Source organism: Meles meles, chromosome 6 (assembly GCF_922984935.1).
Source record: "Meles meles chromosome 6, mMelMel3.1 paternal haplotype, whole genome shotgun sequence".
In the NCBI taxonomy this organism is placed as follows: domain Eukaryota; kingdom Metazoa; phylum Chordata; class Mammalia; order Carnivora; family Mustelidae; genus Meles; species Meles meles.
In genome coordinates, this window is record NC_060071.1 from 28,859,261 (window position 1) to 28,883,059 (window position 23,799).

The 23,799-nt window shown below is 35.8% G+C and overlaps 1 protein-coding gene across 7 annotated transcripts in view; it reads right to left on the reverse strand.

The window, feature by feature from the left end:
- HERC2 (HECT and RLD domain containing E3 ubiquitin protein ligase 2) overlaps positions 1–23,799 on the reverse strand; it is a 256,284-nt gene that overhangs the window by 203,679 nt on the left and 28,806 nt on the right. For all 7 annotated transcript variants that reach the window (XM_046007414.1, XM_046007415.1, XM_046007419.1 and 4 more), the window contains exon 4: positions 10,995–11,132. In XM_046007414.1, the coding sequence (XP_045863370.1) occupies positions 10,995–11,132 (138 nt within the window). The remainder of the gene's footprint in view (positions 1–10,994; positions 11,133–23,799) is intronic.

Below are 23,799 nucleotides of genomic sequence, written 5' to 3' on the forward strand. Positions count from 1 at the left end.
TTCATTGTTTAGTGCAATACTGTAAACCTTGAATAACACCATGGTACCCATACATAGTGCCACTAATGATGCCAGACATGCACCCAAGAAGCAGAGAAAAGTCGCAACATTATAAGGAAAGGTTGAATTGTTTGATAAGTACTATAGATGGAGGTCTGCAGCTGTGCAGATATGGCCTGCCATATCAAGATAAATGAATCTGGTTTAAGAACCAATGTTAAGGGGCACTTGGGTGGCCCAGATCAAGACCCACATCAGCCTCCCTGCTCAGCAGGAAGACCACTTCTTCTTCTACTTCTCCCACTCCCCCTACTTGTGTTCCCTCTCTCACTATGTCTCTCTTTGTCAAATAAATAAATGAAATATTAAAAAAAAAGAAGAGGAAATTCATGAAGCTGACATAGCAGTCACACCAGCAGACATGAAAACATTGTACTTTCTACAAAATACCTTTTCATGCAGTACTAAAAATGCAGCTTTTTTTTTAAGATTTTATTTCTTTATTTGACACAGAGACAGAGATCACAAGTAGGCAGAGAGGCAGGCAGAGAGAGAGGAGGAAGCAGACTCCCTGCTGAGCAGAGAGCCCAATGTGGGGATCCCAGGACCCTGAAATCATGACCTGAGCCTAAGGCAGAGGCCTAACCCACTGAGCCACCCAGGTACCCCAAAAATGCAACTTTTATGTGGGTGCAGAATGCTATAAGAAAGGAATACCTGGGGCGCCTGGGTGGCTCAGTGGGTTAAGCCGCTGCCTTCAGCTCAGGTCATGATCTCGGGGTCCTGGGATCGAGTCCTGCATCGGGCTCTCTGCTCAGCAGGGAGCCTGCTTCCCTCTCTCTCTCTGTGCCTGCCTCTCTATCTACTTGTGATCTCTCTCTGTCAAATAAATAAATAAAATCTTAAAAAAAAAAAAAAAGAAAGGAATACCTGTAGAGACGCTAATGTGATTTGAGAAAAAGCAAAGTCATTATATGATGACAACCTAAAGCAAAAGGAAGGTGAAACTCAAAAGTTGGAAAATTTGATGCCAGTAAGTTGGTTTGGTAATTTCAGAAAGAGATTTGACTTAAAAAAATGTCAACAGGAGAAGCAGCTTCTGCCAATCAAGAGGAACTAGACAAGTTCCCCGATGCCATTCAGACAGTCATTGAGGAGAAAGAAAACATGCCTGCACAGGGTTTTGATGCAGATGAAAGTGTCCTATTTTGGAAAACAAAAAACAAACAAACAAACAAAAAAAAAAAAAAAACGACTCCACAAACAGCATTTATTACTAAGAGAAGTGAGCACCAGGACTTAAAGCAGGCAGGGGTAGATGAACTACACTGTTTTGTACAAATGCAGTAGGTTTACAATCAGGACTGCCCTTTTCTATAAAGCTCCTAACCCCCGACCCTTGAGGGACCAAGATAAACACCAACTGCCAGTTTTTTAGTTGTCCATCAAGAGGCCTGGATGAGAACCCTTTTTCTGGAAAAGAAAGGGAACTAATTAGTAACAAGAAAACATATGAAAGTACAAATCTCACTGGAAAGATAAATACACAGTAAAGGTAAGTGATTACTCACTTACAAAACCTCGCATAAAGGTTAAAAGACAAGATTAGTAAAAATAACTACAACTACAATAACTAGAAGATACATAGGATACAGGCACCTGGGTGGCTCAAGTGGGTTAAGCCTCTGCCTTCGGCTCAGGTCATGATCTCAGGGTCCTGGGATCCAGCCCCGCATTAGGCTCTCTGCTCAGCAGGGAGCCTGCTTCCCCCGCCCCTCTCCCTGCCTGCCTCTCTGCCTACTTGTGACCTCTGTCAAATAAATAAAAAAAATCTTAAAAAAAAAAAAAGATACACAGGATAAAAAGATGTAAATTATGACATCAAAACATAAAGCATGAGGGTGAGGGTAAAAATTCAGAGCTTTAGAATGCTTTCAAACTTATGCTGTTCTCAACTTAAAATAGACAGTTATAAATATATAACCTCATGCTAACCATAAAACAAATACCTATAGCAGATACATAAAATATAATGATACAGAAATCTAAGCATAACAATAAAGGACGCCATCAAACCACCAAGGAGGAAAGCAAGAGGAGAAAAAAGGAACAAAGGAACTACAAATCAGCCAGAAAGCAATTAACAAAATGGAAATAAGCACATAACTATCAATAATCAATGTACATGTAAATACAGAGAATTCTCCAATTAAAAGACATGGAATGGCTGAATAAGCTGTCTACAAGAGATTCACCTACAGACATAAGGACACAAACAGACTGAAAGTGAAGGGATGAAAAAAGATATTCCATGCAAAGGACAACCAAAGCTAAGTGGGCATACTTACACTTGCATCAGACAACACAGACTTAAAATAAAGACCGTATAAAAAGCCAAAGAAAAAGAAAAGCATTACATAATGATAAAAAATAATATAAAAATAGTCCACCCAACAGAAGATATAACATTTATAAATATTTAGGCACCCAATATAGGAGCAAATAAATATATAAAGCACACCTCAATAAACATAAGGGAGAAAAAAAAAATCAGTACAGTTATATCAGGGGACTTTAATATTCTACTTTCATCAATGAATAGATGATCCAGCCATAAAATCAATAAGGAAATATCACCTTAAACTATGTATCAGACCAGATGGACTTAACAGATATATACAGCAAAAAAAAAAAAAAAAAAAAGAATATACTTTCTTGTCATGACAACATGAAAATTCTCTAAGACAGATCATATATTAAAGCATAAGAAAAGTCTTAATAAATTTAAGGATACCAAAATCACATCAAGAAACTGTTCCAACCAAACTAGAAATCAATTATAAGAAAACTGGAAAATTCACAAATATGTGGAGATTAAACAACATGGTACTTGGCAACCAATGGGTCAACAAAGAAATCAAGAGGAATCAGAAAATACCTTGAGACAAATGAAAAGAAAAATACAGCATACCAAAACTTACAGGATACAGCAAAAGCAGTTCTAAAAGGGAAGGTCACAGTGATAAATGCCTACATCAAGAAACAAGATACATATCAAATAATCTAACTTTATACCTCAAGGAACTACAAAAAGAACAAATGAAGGATAAAGTTAGTAGAAGTCAAAAAAACAAGAATAATGAAATAGATAATAAAAAGACAATAGAAAATACCAATGAAATCAAGAGCCAGTTCTTTGAAAAGGAAAACAAAATTGACAAATTTTGCTAAAGTCACCAAGAAAAAAAGAGAGGACTCAAATAGAATCAGAAATGAAAGAAGAGCTGTTACAACTTATACTACAGAAATACAAAAAATTGTAAGAAACTACCATGAACGATTATATACCAACAAACTATACAACCCAGAAGAAATGGACAAATTCCTAGAAACATACAACTTTCCAAAACTGAATAAGAAAGAAACAGAAAATATGAAAAGGAGATTTTAATCAGTAATAAAAATCTCCCCGCCTGGGTGATTCAGTCGGTTAAGCATCTCTCTTCAGCTCAGGTCATGATCCCAGGGTCCTAGGATCGAGGCCCACATCAGACTCCTTGCTCAGTCCCTCTCCTTCTGCCTGTCACTCCCCCTTTGTGCTCTCTCTGTCAAATAAATAAATAAAATCGTAAAAAAAAAAAAAAAAAAAAATTCAGAAACAGATGGCTTCACTGGTGAATTCCACTAAACATTCAAAGGAGAATTAATACCAACCCTTCTCAGACTCTTTCAAAAAACTAAGGAGGAGAGAACACTTCCTAATTCATTTTATGAGACCAGAATTACTGATCTCAAAGCAAGATAAGGACACCAGAAGAAAAAAAAAGATAGTTACAGGCCAATTTCCCTAACTAATGTATACACCAAAATCCTCAGAAATTAGCAAACTGATTTTGTCAATACAATAAAAGGATGCTACACCATCATCAACTGGGATTTATTCCCAGGGACACAAGGATAGTTCAATACCCACAAATCAATCAATGTAATATACATTAACAAAATGAAAAATAAAATCATAATATAAAAGAAAAGAAAAAATAAAAATAAAATCATAATATAAAATAAAATTAAAAATAAAAATAAAATCATAAAATAAAATAAAAATCATATAATTTCAATAGATGCAGAAAAAGCATCTGACAAAATTCAACATCCATTTAAGATAAAAGCTCTCAACAAAGCAGGTATAGAAAGAATGCACTTCCAAGATAATAAAGGCCATATATGACAAGCTCACAGCTAACACTGACTTAACACTGAAAAGTTGGAAGCTTTCCTTCAAAAATTAGGAACGAGACAAGGATGCTCACTCTCACCACTTTTATTCAACATAGTATTAGAATCCTAACCAGAACATTTAGACAAGAAAAAAAACAAAGGTATCCAAACTGGAAACAAAAAAATAAACTATCACTATTTGCAAATGACATGTTACATAGAAGATCCTAAAGACCACCAAAAAAAAAAAGAAAGAAAAACTGTTAGAGTTAATAAACAAATTCAGTAAAGTAGCAGGATACACATTAAGGAAGGCACTTGATGTAATGAGCACTGGGTGTTAAATTAAATGCAACTGATGTATCACTAAATTCTACCTCTGAAACTAATAATACATTTTATGCTAATTAATTGGTTTTGAATCTTTAAAAAATTAATTTTAGAAAAGCAGAATACAATTATCAATACACAAAAATCCGAGTCACTTCTATAAACTAGTAATGAATTGTCACAGAAAACAATCCCATTTATAACTACAACAAGAAGAATAAAATACCTAGGAATAAATTTAACAATGAAGGTCAAACACCTGTAAAAAGTATAAGACAATGATGAAAAAAATTAAAGATGGTGACATGGAAAGATAATCCATGCTCATGGACTGGAAGAATTAATATTGTCAAAATGTCCACACTATTCAAAGCAATCTACAAATTCAAAATCCCTATCAAAATTTCAGTGGCATTTTTCACAGAAATTCAATGATCCTAATATTTATATGGAACCATAAAAGACCAAACAACCAAAGCTATCTTGAGAAAAAAGAACAAAGCAAGAGGTATCATACTCCCTAATTTCAAACTATAATACTATGGTAATCACCATATGGTGATTATGGCACTGGCATAAAAACACACTGATCAACAGAAAGTCCAGAAATAAACCCACACGTGTATGGTCAGTTAATTTACAACAAAGGAGCCAAGAATATAAAGGGGAAAGGATAGTCTCTTCAGTAAATCTTACTGGAAAAACTGGAACTGGACCACTATCTTATATCACACACAAAAATTGACTCAAATGGATTAAAAACTTGAACTTAAGACCTGAAACCCTAAAAATCCTAGAATTCAACACTGATGGTAAGCTTCCTGACACAAATCTTAGCAATGATTTTTTTCAATCTGATACCAAAAGCAAAAGTAAACAAGTGGGACTCAACAAACTAAAAAGCTCCTGCAGAGCAAAGGAAACCATCAATAAAACGAGAAGGCAACCTACCAAATGGGAGAAAATATTTACAAATGTATCTGATAAGGGATAAAAGGTTAACATCCAAAATACATTTAAAAAAAAATTCTACAACTCAATAGCAAAAATTAAAAAAAAAATCCAATTAAAAATAAGAAGGGGAGGGCACCTGGATGGTTCAATTGGTTAAGCCACTGCCTTTGGCTCAGGTCATGATCCTGGAATCCCAGGATCAAGTCCCAGGTCAGGCTCCCTGCTCAGTGAGGAATCGGCTTCTCCCTCTGACCATACCCCCCTCATGCTCTCTCTCAAATAAATAAATAAAATATTTTTTTTAATTTTTTTAAAAAGAAGAGGAACTAAATAAACTAATATACTACATATCAATATCTATATCTATTATAACTCATTTTAAAAAAAGGAAAAATGAGCAGTCACAGGCATCTGTGGGAATGTAACAAAATATCTAACATTCTCCCCTTTGAACTATGGGTTGTTAAAAAACGGGTGGGGTTGAAAACTTCCCAAATTCAACAAGATGTAAATCTACAAATCCAAGAAGGTGAGCAAATCCGAACAGGATGAAATCAGAGAATCCAAATAAAGACACATCATTATTAAACTAAAAACAAAGAAAATATCTTAAAGCAGCCAGAGAAAAACATTTTATGGTAGAATAACAATTCATGTAACGGGAAATTTTTCATCAGAAACCCTGGAGGACTGCTGAAAGCAACAAAATATTTTTGAGGTGATGAAAAAAGAATCATCAACCTAGAATCTTAAATCTAGCAAAAATGTCCTTCAGGAATGAAAGGAAAATCAAATATTCTCAAGTAAAGGAAAACTAAGAAAATACATCATCATCAGAACCACACTAAAAGAATGGCTAAAGGAAGTTCTCGAAACAGAATGGCAACAATAAAAGGAAAACCTTGGAGCTCAGGAAGGAAGAACACTGTAAGTAACACAGGGGTAAATACAATAGGCTTTTCTTCATCCCTTGACTTTTCTAAATTGTATCTGAAGCTTTAGCAAAAAATGCTAAATGTTGTTATAAACATATGCAACAAAAATATTTAGGGCAATCTCTTGAACAGAAAAGGATAGAGGGAAGTAAGATTTGCGTGTGTCAACCAAACTGGTTAAATGACACAACCAGGAAAATATGCTTAATTATGTATATATAATGTATTAGACAAATCACTAAAAAAGTTACAGCAAAAAATAAGCTTAAAAACACTACAGATAAATCAAAATGGAATTCTAAAAATCGTCAAGTAAACCAGAGGGAGGTAGTATAAACAACACAAAAATGAAAAAACAGAGCAAACAGAAAACAAAATGGCAGTCTTAAACTCTAATTTATCAAAAATTACATGAAATTCAATGCAAACAGTCTAAATATACCAATTAAAGGACAGACATTGGTAGAGTGGACTAAAAACATATGACCCAACTATATGCTACCTACAAGAAAGTAACTTCAAATAGGCAAAATAAAAGTAAATGCATAAAGGGGTGCCTGGGTGACTCAGTTGGTTAAGTACGGACTCTTGATCTCAGCTCAGGTCTTGACTTCAGGGTCATGAGTTTCAAGCCTTGTGCTGGGCTCCATGCTGGGTGTGGAGCCTACTTAAAAAAAAAAAAAAAGAAAAAAGTAAATGCATACGATTAACAAAAAGCATACAAGCAAAAATCAAAGGAAATCAAGAATGGGTATATTAATATCAAATAAATCAGATGTCAGAGCAAAGATAATTACCAGGAATATAAAGCAATATTAAAAAAATAGGAAAATGGTCAATCCACCAATAAGACCTAACAACTCTAAATGTACATGCAACAAACAGCAGAAGATGTGACAAAAAAAACCAACAACTATATAGTCTTAGAGTTGGAGACCTCAACATTTCTCTCAACAGCTGACAGAACAAGAGAATAAGGAGATAGAAAATTAGCAAGGTTATAAAAAAACACAACACCATAACCAACAGGATCTAATCAACATTTAGAACACTCCAGTCAACAGCAGAATACACAATCATTCAGACTGTGTATACACAAATACACAAATATCAAAACAGATCATATCCTGGGCACAAAACAAACCTCAACAAATTTAAAAGAAATGAAATCATACAGAGTATGTTCTCCGAAACAATGGAAAGAAACTAGAACTCAGTAACAGAAAATACTGGGAAAATCACCAAACTCTTGGGAACTAAACAATACACTCTTAAATAACCCATGGGTCAAAAAAGGAGGGAGATCAAAAAAATACCGACCTGAATTAAAATGCAAATAGAATACATTAGAATGTGTGTGGCGGGGGAAGCTAAAGCAATCATGAGATAAATGCATAGTACTAAATGGGTCACTTGAAAAGTGGGAAACTTTCAAATCAATAAATATAAGCTCCCATCTCAGCAACCTAGGAAAAAAACTAGGAAAATAAACCAAAAAGTAAGCAGAAAGATGGAAATAATTAAGAGCAGAAACTATGAGAATGAAAATGGAAAAACAGAGAAAAATCAATGAGACAAAGAACTGGTTCCTGCAAAAGATCAATAGAACTGTCATACCTCTATGCAGGACTGACAAAACACAAAAAAGGAATAAACATAAATTACCAATATCAAGAAAGAAACAGGATCTACATAATTAGAGGCTACTAGGAAAAACTCTACACATCTAAATTACACAACTTTGACAAAATGGACTGATTCCTTAAAAAATACAAACTACCTCAATTCAGCAGATATGAAACAGATCATTTAAATTGCTGTACAACTACTGAGAAAACTGAATTCATAATTTTAAGAATCCCAAAAGGTAAATCACAAGGCCCATACTGCTTCACTGGAGAATGTTACCAAACATTAAAACAGAATTAATATAGATTCTAAACAACTGCTTCTGGAAAACAGAAAAAGAGCTACTTCACAACTCATTTTAAGAGACTAGTATTAGCATGATATCAAAACCAGAGACAGTACAACAAAAAAAATTACAGAATATTGTTCTCATGAATATAGGCACAAAATCCTTATCAAAATATTCATAAGTAGAATGAAGCAATATATAAAAAGAATTATACATCATGACCAAGAGGTGTTTTTTCCAGGACTGCAAAGCTGGTTTAACAGTCAAAAACCAGACCCTTCATATTAATAAACTAAATGGAAAAAAAAAATCATCAAGTGTACATCAAGTGATGTACAAAAAGCATTTGACAAAGTTCAACACTTACTCTTGATAAAACCTCTCAGGAAACCAGAATAGATACAAACTTCCTCACCTTTATAAAAAGCATCTACAAAAACTTACGTTAATGTTATACTTAACAACGAAAAGACTATTTTCCCCCTAAGATAGGAATGTAAGGTTATTCTCCCCACTCTTAAAGAACATAGTAAAGAAGTTCTAGCCAGAACAGTAAGGCAAAAAAATGTAACAGAAGGCAAATGGATTGAAAAGGGAGAAATAAACTGTCTATGTAGAAAATTTAAAAAAAAATTTCCTAGTCAATTCAGCAAGGTTGCAGGACACAAGACAAACATAAAGAAATAAACTGTATTTCTATATACTAAAAATGAACACATAGGTATTAAATTACCAAAAAGTTATTTAAATATTTTTTAGTTTAACAATTTATACGGAAAGGCAAAGGAACTAGAATTGCTAGAACAGTATGAAAAAAGAAGAAAATGGGAAGAACCAATCTATCTAATTTCAAGACTTACTCTTAGCTATAGTAATAAAGACTGTGGTGTGGGCAGAGAGATACACACGTGGATTACTAGAACAGAAACGAGAAATGAGAAATAGAACACACAAGTATACCCAACTTATTCTTGACAAAGGTGTAGAAGCAATTCAATAGTAGAAAGTTAGCCTGATTGCAAAAAAAAAAAAAAAAAAAAAAAAAGTGGTGCTGGAGTAATTAGTTATTGTAAGCATTAAAAACAAAAACAAAAACAAAAAAAACCTTGACTTAAACCTTACATTGCACACAAAATTTAACTCAAATGAACAGGAACATATATGAAAAACATAAAACTACAAACTTCTAGGAAAAAGCATAGGGCAAAATCTTCAGGCTCTAGGGCTAGGCAAAGAGGAGGAGGAGGAAGAAGCAGAGGAACGGGAAGAAGAAGAAAAAGGAGGAGGAGGAAGAAGCAAAGTCCACACTGAAGTTTATCAAAATTTTACAACTTCTGCTGCACTTAAGACACTGCTGAGAGGAGGAAAGACAGGCTATGAATTGAGAGAAATTATTCGCAAACCATATACAAGACAAAGGATTAGTATCTGGAATATATGCAGAACTCCAAAACACAAGATAAAGAAAAATCTAACTAGAAAATGGGCAAAGGACATGAACAAGTATTCCACTAAAGAGATACAGAAGTAAACAGCCACAGGATATACCCCAAATTAAAACCACAATGAGGTATCACCACACACCTAACAGAATGGCTAAAATTTTCTTAAAAAGTGATAACACCAAATGATGATAAGGACACAGAGAAACAGAATCATTCATAAATTGCCAGTAGGGATGTAATCTGGTGTAGTCACTGTGGATAAATTCACCAGGTCCCTAAAAACTTAAACAGAGAACTACCACATGATCCAGCAATTCTATACCTGGGTATATACACAAATAACTGAAAGCAGAACTTGTGTATACTTACACTCATTATTCAAAATAGCAGCATTATTCAAAATAGCTAAAGGGTGGGGGCGCCTGGGTGGCTCAGTGGGTTAAAGCCTCTGCCTTCAGCTCAGGCCATGATCCCAGAGTCCTGGGATTGAGCCCCATGTCAGGCTCTCTGCTCAGGGGGAAGCCTGCTTTCCTTCCTCTGTCTTTGCCTGCCTCTCTGCCTACTTCTGAACTCTATCTGTCAAATAAATAAATAAAATCTTAAAAAAAAAATAGCTAAAAGATGGAAGCAATATAAATGCCCATCCATGGATGAATGGATAAACAAAATGCAATATATACATATAATGGAAAATATTCAGTTTTTAAAAGGAAGGAAATTCTAACACATACTACAACATGGACAAGACTTGATGACATTAGGCTAAATAATGAAATAAGCTAGACATAAAAGGACAAATACTATATCACTGCACTTACACCAAGTAACTAGACTAGTGAGAATTCTAAAAACAAAGTAAAATTATAGTCTCTAGGGACTAAGAGTAGAGAAGAAAGAGGAGTTACCATTTAATAAGTACTGAGTTTCATTTTGGAAAGATGAAAAGTTTTTGGAAATGGATGGTGGTGGTGATTACAAAACAATGTGAACATGTTAAATGTCCTTGAACTGTATACATAAAAATGTTTGAAACGTAAATTGTAGGTCATGTAGAGTTTACCATAATATCAAAAGATTTTCAGTTAAATGTTTAAGAATTCCATAACAACAACAAAAAATCCATTTATGGTTATCTAGAAAAGAAGTGCCAGATCAAGCTTTTCAAAGTATCAGAATCTCAGTTTGTATTACCTGGTTGCTTGCCCCATACCCAGCTCTCTAGGATTAATTTGGCCCTACATGCAGGTGCAGGAGTTTCTTCTTCATCTTTTTTCTCTTTGTCATTCAGATCCTCTTTCTTTGTTCCACTCTGAGTATCAACACCATCATCTGGAAAATCAAAAATTTTTAAATATCTATTAAATTCCTTTTCAAAATGTAACATCCACTCATCAGTCTCTTTGCAAATGTCCCTCCCAGAAATGGAAAGGTTAAGTTACAATATACATCATTAGTTGAACATTTGATGATTTAAAGAAAATAATGAGTCATCACCACAAAGGTATATTGTGATTTATGAAGTAATGAATAGTTTAGTGGCCCTTTAATAAAGAAATCAATGTATCATTCAAATTCTTCTTTGAAGCAGGTCTCCTAAAGTATTCCATTAATTTCCTACTACATTTCACAACTAACAAACTTAGTCTTTGATATTACCTAATTGAATTTCATATGAACTGCTTTTATCCAGTGATCCCCAATTGCTGTGTCCAAAAGAAAGGAGGATGTGAAATGGTAGCATGATTTAAAAACCATTTTTAACTCTATATATTGCCATACTCCACCAACTGAGAACCACTGCTACACAGAATCACTACCATTGACAAAGTATAACTCAGAGCATTCAGACACACGAAAAAGCTGAAAACCAGGACTTTGGGCAACTGACAATTTAAAGTTTCAGTCAAGAACAAATGTCATGAAACTCCTTACGCACAGCAAATAAAGACAGAACCTAACCTTGAAGTATAAATGTGTCCTATCCTAGAATGCCCTTACTAAATGAATTATTTTCTAAATGAAAGAAATATACATCTAAATCTGTGAAAGGGATTATATCATATTACAAACAGTAAGAAGTATCTAAAAATAACTGAAACCAACAAGTAACAAATATTAAGGAACTCCTGCAATTTATAAGAGAAATACCAGATATCAAACAGAAGGAATCCCAAATAACTAATACTATGAAGAGATACTCAAATTCTGTTAGAAAAATTTAAATTAAAACAATGAAATACTGGGGCGCCTGGGTGGCTCAGTGGGTTAAGCCGCTGCCTTCGGCTCAGGTCATGATCTCAGGGTCCTGGGATCGAGTCCCACATCGGGCTCTCTGCTCCGCGGCGAGCCTGCTTCCCTCTCTCTCTCTCTGCCTGCCTCTCTGTCTACTTGTGATCTCTCTCTGTCAAATAAATAAATAAAATCTTTAAAAAAATAAAACAATGAAATACTACTTTACATTCACCAATAGACAATTATTGGCTCCAAAACGGGAATTTTTTCCCATTTCATCTGGTTTTATTCACTGATAAAACCTAAGTGCCTAGAAAAACACATGCCAGGAAGTAAGCTTTCAATGATCTGTTTGATAATTAAATAATGTCAAATAATTGGAGCCAGGGACATAAACCTTCAGGCACAGCTGGCCAAAGGGGTGGACCCCATACAACTAGCCTGGAGAGCAATCAACTGAGTTTCATACAAGGTCCTCTAATCCCTTCCAGGGGCTATGCTCACAAAACTCCCATACAGGCCCACTATTAGGAGGATGCAGAGGATATAAACCCACAGCAATCCAAAGTACTATGAATATGATTTTAAAATACAGTACTAGGGGCGCCTGGGTGGCTCAGTTGGTTAAGCCTCTGCCTACAGCTCGGGTCATGATCTTAGGGTCCTGGGATCGAGCCCCGTGTTGGGCTCTCTGCTCAGCAGGGAGCTTGCTTCCCACTCTCTCTCTGCCTGCCTCTCTGCCTACTTGTGTTCTCTCTCTCTCTGTCAAATTAAAAAAAAAAAAAATACAGTACTGAATAGCAAAAGGAACAAACTCAGGCTAAGGAATCATACATTCCATTAACGCAACCTAAAAATGAATGCATTTAACACTAGAATGTTTCATAATGATACACAAACACATTAGAAAGGAAAACATTTTTTTAAAGGTTTTATTTATGTATTTGAGAGACAGAGAATGAGAGAGAGACAGAGCATGAGAGGGGGAAGGTCAGAGGGAGAAGCAGACTCCCCGCCGAGCAGAGAGCCTGATGTGGGACTCGATACCAGGACTCCAGAATCATGACCTGAGCTGAAGGCAGTTGCCCAACCGAGCCACCCAGGCACCCAAAAAGAAAGGAAAACATTTTAAAAGATGGAGTTGAAATGGTGTGCCAGGAACTATGAAGCTGATTAACTTAACCCGGAGTTCCTGAAGCTGAAGAAAGGACCTCTGCCACTGGTACACATCATGTGTCCCATTCTTTCAACTTCCTGTCATAGCTATGACTAACAGTACCTCTACTATTTACAGAAATATCCAACTGGGCATTAAATACAGATTTTTTTGTAATATGTTCAAGTCCTAACTTCCTGTACCTATGAGTGTGACCTTATTTGCAAATAGGGGATTTTCAGATGATCAAATTAAGAAGTCATAAGGGTAGGCCCTAATCCAATATGACAGGTGTCCTTACAAAAAGAGTAAATTTGAACACAGATAGACATACACAGAGGAAAGACAATGTGAAGACATGGGGAAAAGGCAGCCATCTAGAAGGACAAAGGCTTGGAACACAGCCTTTTCTCATAACCTACAAAAGGATGCAATTTGATTTCAGACCTGTAGTCTCGAGAACTGTGAGACAATGTTTCTGTTGTTTAAGATTTCCCAGCCTGTAGCACTCTGTTACAGCAGCCCTAGGAAACTAAAACAAATACTCCTTCTTAGCACCCTCAGAGACATCTTCACTGAAGAGGCTTTAGGAACTTCCTCTCATACACCCTGGAGTCTCTGGACCACCTGTGATGACAACATGTTGACTACAAGATTCAGATGCAGGAAAAAAACTGCCCTTCCCAGACAGGTGCTATTCATCATTAGTGGAAAATGCTAGCCATATACTCAGCTTTCCTGGAAATAGAGGCTCCCAAAGACCCTGAGCCTGTAAACCTCCATGCACCCAGCTCCCCACTATACTTTGGGTCATGGAAGCAGCATCCCACAAGCTTGATTTAAAAAAAAAAAAAAAAAAAAAAAAAAGACCCAATCATAGGCTATCTTTAAAATACTCATTAATAGGGGCGCCTGAGTGGCTCAGTCAATTAAGCGTCTGCCTTGGGCTCAGGTCATGATCCCGGGGTCCCAGAATGGAGGCCCATATCAGGCTCCCTGCTCGGTGGGGAGCCTGCTTCTCCTCTCCCTCTGCCTGCCACTCTGCCTGTTCGTGTTCTCGCTCTGCCTACTTCTGCTCTCTCTCTCCCTCTGTCAAATAAATAATAAATTTTAAAAAATAAAAATAAAAAACTCACTAATACATAATGATACAAAGCAATTAAATGTAAGTGGGTGGGAAAAATATATACCAAGAAACACTAATGAAAGAAAGTTGAAATAGCTATATTAATGCGACAAAACAAATTCCACAGCAAAGAAAATTACCAGAGATAAACAGGACTAACACATAATAATAAAGGGGTAAATTCACCAAGAAAAACATGTGTACGAAGTCAACAGTAACACCTCAAAACACAAACTGAGAACTGAATAGAAAGATGGCCAAATCCACAATTATATTAGAGGTATCAACACTACCCTCTCAGTAATAGAACAAGTAGAAAGAAAACCAGCAAAAATAAGGAACTGAACATCATGATTATCAATCAAAAGGATGCAATCAACATTTTATACATTGAGCCACCCAACGACAGTAGAATATCATTCCTTTTTTATTTTTTTAAGATTTTTATTTATTTATTTGACAGAGGAAGAGACAGCAAGAGAGAGAACACAAGCAGAGGGAGTAGGAGAGGGAGAAGCAAGCTCCCTGCTGAGCAGGGAGCCCAATGTGGGGCTCAATCCCAGGACTCTGGGATCATGACCCAAGCCAAAGGTAGATATAACAACTGAGCCACCCAAGCACCCCAACATCATTCTAAAAAAAATGACACCTTGATTTCAGATCTGTATCCTCTAGAATGGTGAAGTACATATTAACTATTCACCAAGACAACGCCCATCTTAGGTCATAAAACAAATCTTAACAAATTTAAATGAGTTGAAATCAACCACATTAAGCATATGTCCTCTCCATATGCCATTAAACCAGAAATCAATAACAGAAAGATGACTAGACAATGTCAAAAGACCTGGAAGTCAAACAACACATTTCAAAGTAATGCACAGGTCTCAACAGAAATGTAATTAAATATTAAATAAATATTTTTAATTGAACGAAAATACATCAAAATATGTAGGGTGCACTTAAAATACTGCTTACACGGAGAATTTGTACTATTAAAAGTTTACGTTAGCAAAGAAAAAAAGGTCTGAAGTCAACAATCTAAACTTCTACCTTAAGAAACTAGAAAGAGGGGCGCCTGGGTGGCTCAGTGGGTTAGGCCTCTGCCTTTGACTCAGGTCATGATCTCAGAGTCCTGGGATCGAGTCCCACATCGGGCTCTCTGCTCCGTGGAGAGCCTGCTTCCTCCTCTCTCTCTGCCTGCCTCTCTGACTACTTGTGATCTCTCTGTCAAATAAATAAATAAAAATCTTTAAAAAAAAAAAAAAAGAAACTAGAAAGAGAAAAGCAAAATAAACCAAAGCAAACAGCAAGAAGGGAATAATGAGCAGAAATCAATAAAACTAGAAATAGAAAATAAATCAATGAAACTAAGCTGATTTGTTGAAAAGATCAATAAAATTAATAAACCTTGCATAAGACTACTGGTGGGGGGGAAGAGGAAGACAGTAATTAAAACATCGAGAACGAACAAAGGCTATCTCCACAGCCTGTGCAGATACTAAAAGGATAAAAGAATACTACATCAATAATAAACACATAAATTTAACAATTTAGTAGATATAGACCAGTTCCTCAAAAACAAACCACAGAAACTCACCCAAGAAGAACTTCATACGCTAAATAGTATGATAACTATTCAAGAAATTTACTTCCGAATTTAAAACCTTTTGAAATAGAAACCTCAAGACCTAGAAGGTTTCAGTGGAGGATTCAACTAAATATTTACATAAGAAATTTATACCAAGTCTACACAATCTCTCCCAGAAAATGGGAGGAGGAACATTTCCCAACTCGTTTTACAAAACCAGTATTACTCTAACACCAAAAGTAGACAAGAGTACAGTTGACCTCTGAACAACAAGGGTGTTGGGGTGCCAATTCCCCGCCTATTGAAAATCTGCACATAACTTTGGATTCCCCAAAAACTTAACTACAAATATAGGCTACTGTTGACCAGAAGCCTTACTGATGACATAAATAGCCAATTAAAACACATGTTTTATATATGTATTCTATACTGTACCATTACAATAAAGTAAGCTACTGAAAAGAAAATGTCAGGAAAACCGTAAGGAAGAGAAAATACATTTATAGTACTGTAAACTATGTGCATAGAAGTGAACATGCACAGTTCAAACCCATGTTGTTCGAGGTCAATCATACAGAAAACAGAGCTATAAATAAATATCCTTCATGAACACACATGCAAAATTCTCAACAGAATATTAGTAAACTGAATCCAGCAATACATATAAAAAATAATACTACTATAACCAAGAGGAGTATATCCCAGGAATACAATGCTGGTTCAATGTTTATAACTCAATCACTTGATACTACTGATGTATAAAAAGCTTTTGACATTACAATTGCACCCAAAACTGTAAGATACCTAGGGATAAACCTAACCAAAGAGGCTAAGAATCTATATGCAGAAAACTATAAAGTACTCATGAAAGAAATTGAGGAAGACACAAAGAAATGGAAAAATGTTCCATGCTCCTGGATTGGAAGAATAAATATTGTGAAAATGTCTATGCTACCTAAAGCAATCTACACATTTAATGCAATCCCTATCAAAATACCATCCATTTTTTTCAACGAAATGGAACAAATAATCCTCAAATTTATATGGAACCAGAAAAGACCTCGAATAGCCAAAGGAATATTGAAAAAGAAAGCCAAAGTGGGTGGCATCACAATTCCGGACTTCAAGCTCTATTACAAAGCTGTCATCATCGAGACAGCATGGTACTGGCACAAAAACAGACACATAGATCAATGGAACAGAACAGAGAGCCCAGAAATCGACCCTCAACTCTATGGTCAACTAATCTTCGACAAAGCAGGAAAGAATGTCCAATGGAAAAAAAGACAGCCTCTTCAATAAATGGTGCTGGGAAAATTGGACAGCCACGTGCAAAAAAATGAAATTGGACCACTTCCTTACACCACACACGAAAATAGACTCAAAATGGATGAAGGACCTCAATGTGAGAAAGGAATCCATCAAAATCCTTGAGGAGAACGCAGGCAGCAACCTCTTCGACTTCAGCCACAGCAACATCTTCCTAGGAACATCGGCAAAGGCAAGGGAAGCAAGGGCAAAAATGAACTCTTGGGATTTCATCAAGATCAAAAGCTTTTGCACAGCAAAGGAAACAGTTAACAAAACCAAAAGACAACTGACAGAATGGGAGAAGATATTTGAAAATGACATATCAGATAAAGGGCTAGTATCCAAAATCTATAAGGAACTTAGCAAACTCAACACCCAAAGAACAAACAATCCAATCAAGAAATGGGCAGAGGACATGAACAGACATTTCTGCAAAGAAGACATCCAGATGGCCAATAGACACATGAAAAACTGCTCCACATCACTCGGCATCAGGGAAATACAAATCAAAACCACCGTGAGATACAACCTCACACCAGTCAGAATGGCTAAAATTAACAAGTCAGGAAATGACAGATGCTGGCGAGGATGAGGAGAAAGGGGAACCCTCCTACACTGTTGGTGGGAATGCAAGCTGGTGCAACCACTCTGGAAAACAGCATGGAAGTTCCTCAAAATGTTGAAAATAGAACTACCCTATGACCCAGCAATTGCACTACTGGGTATTTACCCTAAAGATACAGACGCAGTGATCCGAAGGGGCACGTGTACCCGAATGTTTATAGCAGCAATGTCTACAATAGCCAAACTATGGAAAGAACCTAGATGTCCATCAACAGATGAATGGATAAAGAAGATGTGGTATATATACACAATGGAATACTATGCAGCCATCAAAAGAAATGAAATCTTGCCATTTGCGACGACGTGGATGGAACTAGAGGGTATCAAGCTTAGTGAAATAAGTCAATCGGAGAAAGACAACTATCATATGATCTCCCTGATATGAGGACGTGGAGATGCAACATGGGGGGTTAGGGGGATAGGAGAAGAATAAATGAAACAAGATGGGATTGGGAGGGAGACAAACCATAAATGACTCTTAATCTCACAAAACAAACTGGGGGTTGCTGGAGGGAGGTGGGGTTGGGAGAGGGGGAGGGGGTTATGGACATTGAGGAGGGTATGTGCTATCGTGAGTGCTGTGAAGTGTGTAAACCTGGTGATTCATGGACCTGTACCCCTGGGGATAAAAATACATTTTATGTTTATAAATTAAAAAAAAAAAAGAAAAGAAAGGATGAATACCCAACTTTTGTAGCAACATGGATGGGACTGGAAGAGATTATGCTGAGTGAAGTAAGTCAAGCAGAGAGAGTCAAGTATCATATGGTTTCACTTATTTGTGGAGCATAAGAAATGACATGGAGGACATTGGGAGATGGAGAGGAGAAGGAAGTTCAGGGAAATTTGAAGCGGAGGCGAACCATAAGAGACTATGGACTCTGAAAAACAACCTGAGGGTTTTGAAGGGGCTGGGGTGGGAGATTGGGGGAACCAGTGGTGGGTAATAGGGAGGGCACGTATTGCATGGAGCACTGGGTGTTGTGCAGAAACAATGAATACTGTTACGCTGAAAAAATTAATTAATTAATTAAATTTTTTTAAAAAAAAGCTTTTGACAATATACATCATCCATTCAGGACAAAAGTTCTCAACAAATTAGGACGAGACAAGAACTTCCTCAACCTGATAAAGAACATCTACAGAACTCTATAGTTCATCACACTTTATAATAAAAAACAGAATACTTTTCCCTTAAGATAAGGAATAAGGTAAGGATGTCCATTCTCTTTATCCCTATTTGATACTGTACTGGAAGTCCTAGTTAAAGGCGTAAGATAAAAGAAGATAAAAACTATTCCTCTTCACAAACTACATGACTGTCTTCAAGAAAATCCCAAGAAACCTACAAACAAACAAACAAACAAAACACTGCCTTTCGAGTTTAGCAAGATCATAGGAGACAAAATCAACACAAAAAAATGTAATAAATAGTATCAGCTACATACTGTTTTCTACATAACAGATATAATGCAGAAATTACACCATATAATATCACCATGGAAACAAAAAAAAATTTAACATTTATAATAGCTCCAAAAGAAGTAAATACTTGGGTACACACTATCAAAAATATAGCCCACTTAGGAAATGTATGTTGTAAAGTACAAAATCCTGATGAAAGAAATAAAACACTACCTAAACAAATGAAGATATACTATGTTCATGAATTAAAAAACAAAATACAGCAATGATGTAAATCTAGCACAATACCAAGCAAAAATCAAGCAAGAAATTTTTTGCTGATATTAGATAAGCTGATTTTTTTTTAAGATCTTATTTATTTGAGAGAAAGGGGGGAGCACAAGCAGGGTAAAGGACAGCGGTAGAAGCAGACTCCCCGCTGGGCAAGGAGTCTGATGTAGGGCTCAATCCTGGGACTCTGGGATCATAACCTGAGCTGAAGGCAGATGCTTAACCAAGTGAGCCACCCAGGCACCCTAGATAAGCTCTTCTAAAATGTACATATAAAAGCAAAAACTAGAATAAATAAAACAACTACAAAAAGTAACAATAAAGTTGGAAGAAGCAATTTAATACTATAAAGCCACAGTAACAAAACCAATTTTAATACTATAAAGCCAGAGTAATCATTGTGCCATTAATAAAGACACATATCAATAACTGGAAAGTCCAGGAATAATCACAGACAAAACGAGTCAATTAATTTTGACAAAATACAAAAGCAACTCAATGGGAAAAGGACAGTATTAGAAAAACTGGATATCCATATGAAAAATAAAAAATAGCTTCAACCCAAGCCTTATACTTTATACAAAAGTTAACTCAAAATGAAAAAGTTCACTCAAAAGTTAACTCAAAAGTTAACTCAAAGAGAACATAGGAGAAAATCTTTGTTACCAAACACTAATCAAAAAAATTCTTATACATGAGACCAAAAGCACAATCCATAAAAGAAAAAACTACAAAATACATATTAAGAGAATGAAAATTTAGGTACTAGACTTGAGAGAAAATAAATGATGTATCTGAGAAAGAACCTAGAACAAAAATACAAACCATAAAATATATTCAAAACTGAACAAAAAGAAAACAAACAACCTAATTCACCAATTAATAAAAAGATGTAAACAGAAACTTCACCAAACAGGATATAAGAATGAAAAATAACCACATGAAAGGGTATTCAATGTGATTTGCCATTAAGGTAATAAGCTCATACTACACGATGAGCTCATACTACATAATTATAAGAACAGCTAAAATTAAAAGTGCCGATAATACCAAGCGCTGACAAGGATACAGAGCAACAGGCACTAACACACGTGCTCGAGGGAAGGCAAAATGAAAAACAATTTGGCAGTTTTGTATAAAATGAAAACTGCCCTTACCATATAGACCAACAATCACACTACTAGGTATTTATCCTAGAGAAATGGAGACCATATCCATGAAAAATGTATATAGAAATGTTAATAGCACCATTATTATAATTACCAAAGAACTGGTAACAAACAAAATGTCCTTTAGTAGATAAATGGATAAATACACTGTCATATATTCAAATTATGGAATATTACTCAGTAATAAAAAGAACTGTTGATACAACAATATGGATGAATTGTAAAGATACAACTAGTGAGTAAAGGAAGCCAACTTTAAAATGTTATATAATGAGGATTTGGAGGAAGCTGACAGAGGAGTAGGGGACCCTAGGTTCACCTGATTCCTGGAATTCAGCTAGATAGCTATCATTCTAAACACCTGTGAACTGAACTGGATGTCTAAGAAAAGAATTGCTTTAATTCTACAAATAGAAAAGTGATCACATTTTACAAGGTAGGAGGTGCAGAGAAGTCAATCTGATTCAATAAATCATGAGATTAAACCATATGGGGAGGACCCTCTGCAAGCCCACCACCAGAAAGTGACAGAGGAGTGGAGTGCAAAACCAGAACTTAACAAAAGTCGTATTGGGTGAGAGACGTCCCTGCCCGAAAAGTGCTCAGGTGGCAAAGGTGACAGAACTCTAGGTGGGAGAATGTGGCCTCCGGATCCCGTGGGTCATAGAAAGAATGGGGGACCTGTGTGTGGCAGAGTTCCGAAGCATCAGAGTAGGGAAGCCAGCTGCAGTCAGGGAGCCCAGGAGTGGGCATAAACCCTGAACTGCAGCACGGCTGGGCAACTGCTCTCTGAGCAGGAGCCCAGCAAGTGGCAGAACCAAAGGGAGACCCTCCTCCTTCCTCGGACAGAAGTGGTGAGGTGCGTGCCAAAGGAGTCTGCTAAGTTTGGAGACTCAAACCAGAGGCCCATACCTGTGATAAAAAAAAAAAAAACACTGTCACAAACTGGGTGAACCCAGAGTGTGGAGGGAAAATCACGGAGACAAAAGTGATTGACTACTTTTCCTTAGGGTGCATTGAAGAGTGGGGGCCGAGATCTTTCAGCTCCTGGAGATGGGGTGCTGCCATTTTTATTTTCATCCTTTAAAGTGGTGGGAAAAGTCTTCAGGGAACAAAAGTTACACAGAGCAATCTGGAGGTGCTTATACAGAGCCTAGCCCCCTGGCAAGAGGGGAGCAATTATGCCCCAGCAAAGACAACTGAGAATCAAAGCAGCACATCCTTCCCCCAGAATATCGGCAAGAAAATCTGGCTAAGACCAAGTTTACTGATTACACACAGAACTGCAAATTGCAAAACTCCAGTGCTAAGGGAAAACAGTATATAGAATTTATAGTTTTTTTTTCCTCATGATTCTTTGTTCTTTCAATTTTAATTTTTTTCTTTTACCTTTTCAATGGATTTCTTATCAACTCTCTTAACTTTACTAATTTTCATTTTTATAGTTACATTCTATCTTTTCATTGCATTTAATTTTATTTCTGTATATATGTGTGTGTTTTCCTTTACAATTTGGGATGTAGCTTCTTCTGACAGACCAAAACATAATTGTTCTGTTCTGTTCACCTGACTATATTCTTTCTTTTATGTCTTTTTTAATTTTCATTTTACAGTTACATTCTATCCTTTCACTGTATTTAAATTTATGTATATAAATATATATTTTTATATATTTACCTATAAATATATATTTATATAAATTTATGTAAGTTTAAATATATAAATTATATAAATTTATATAAGTTTATATAAATTTATATAAACTTGTATGCTTATATAAGTTTATATTTAAATATATACATATATTCACATGATATATGCATTTTATACACATAATACACACATATATAATAATATATACATATACATTTAAATACATACACAAATATATGTGTGTATACATATATACACACATACACACATTCTTTTGTATATCATATACTTATATGATATACAAAAAAAACTTATATGTATATATATATATACATGTATATATATATATACATATAAGTTTTTCTTTCTTTACAATTTTGGGATCAGGTTTTCCAACAGCAGACCAAAATACACATAAGATCTAGTATATTGTTCTATTTTGTTCAGCTGTCTGATTATATTGCCTTTTTTGTTGTTGTTACTGGTTTTTGGTCTCTCGTGATTTGTTTAGTGTATAATTCTCTGGAGTCATTTCTATTACAGTGTTTTGATCTCTCATTCCTCTATTCTTCTCTGGACAGAATGGCAAGAAAAAAAAAATCACCTCAAAAAAAGAAAACAAAAGGCCATATTGACTCCCAGGGACCTAATCAGAATGGATAGAAGTAAGATGACAAAACCAGGGTTCAGAGTAACAATTACAAAGATACTAGCTGGTCTTGAAAAAAGCCATAAGATTAGAGAATCCTTCCTGGAAAAATAAAAGAACAAAATCTAATCAAGTTGGGGAAAAAAAGGCTGTTAATGAAATGCAATAATAAATGGAGGCTCTTGGGGCACCTGGGTGGTTCAGTGGGTTAAAGCCTCTGCCTTCAGCTCAGGTCACGATTCCAGGGTTCTGGGATCGAGCCCTGCATCGGGCTCTTTGCTCGGCGGGGAACGTGCTTCCTCCTCTCTCCCTGCTCTCTCCCTGCCTGCCTCTCTGCCTACTTGTAATCTCTATCAAATAAATAAAAAAATCTTTAAAAAAAAATGGAGGCTTTAGGTGCTAAGATAAACAAGGCAGAAGAGAGAATAAGTGATACAGTAGAAGACAAAAGATGGAGAATAAAAAAGATGAGAAAAGGAGAGATAAACAACCAATGGATCACAATGGGATAATTCAAAAGATAAGTGAACCATAGAGCAAAACCGTATTAGAATAATTTGGGTCCCAGAAGAAGAGGAAAGAGAGAGAGAGATGGATGAATAGAAGGTATATTTGAGCAAAATATAGCTGAGAACTTCCCTAATCTGGGGAAGGAAATAGGCATTCAAGTCCAGGAGGCACAGAGAACCACCCTCAAAATCAATACAAATAGGTCAACAACTGGACATATAATAGGAATATATAAAAGCTTGCAAATTTCAGAGATAAAGAGAAAATCATGAAAGCAGCT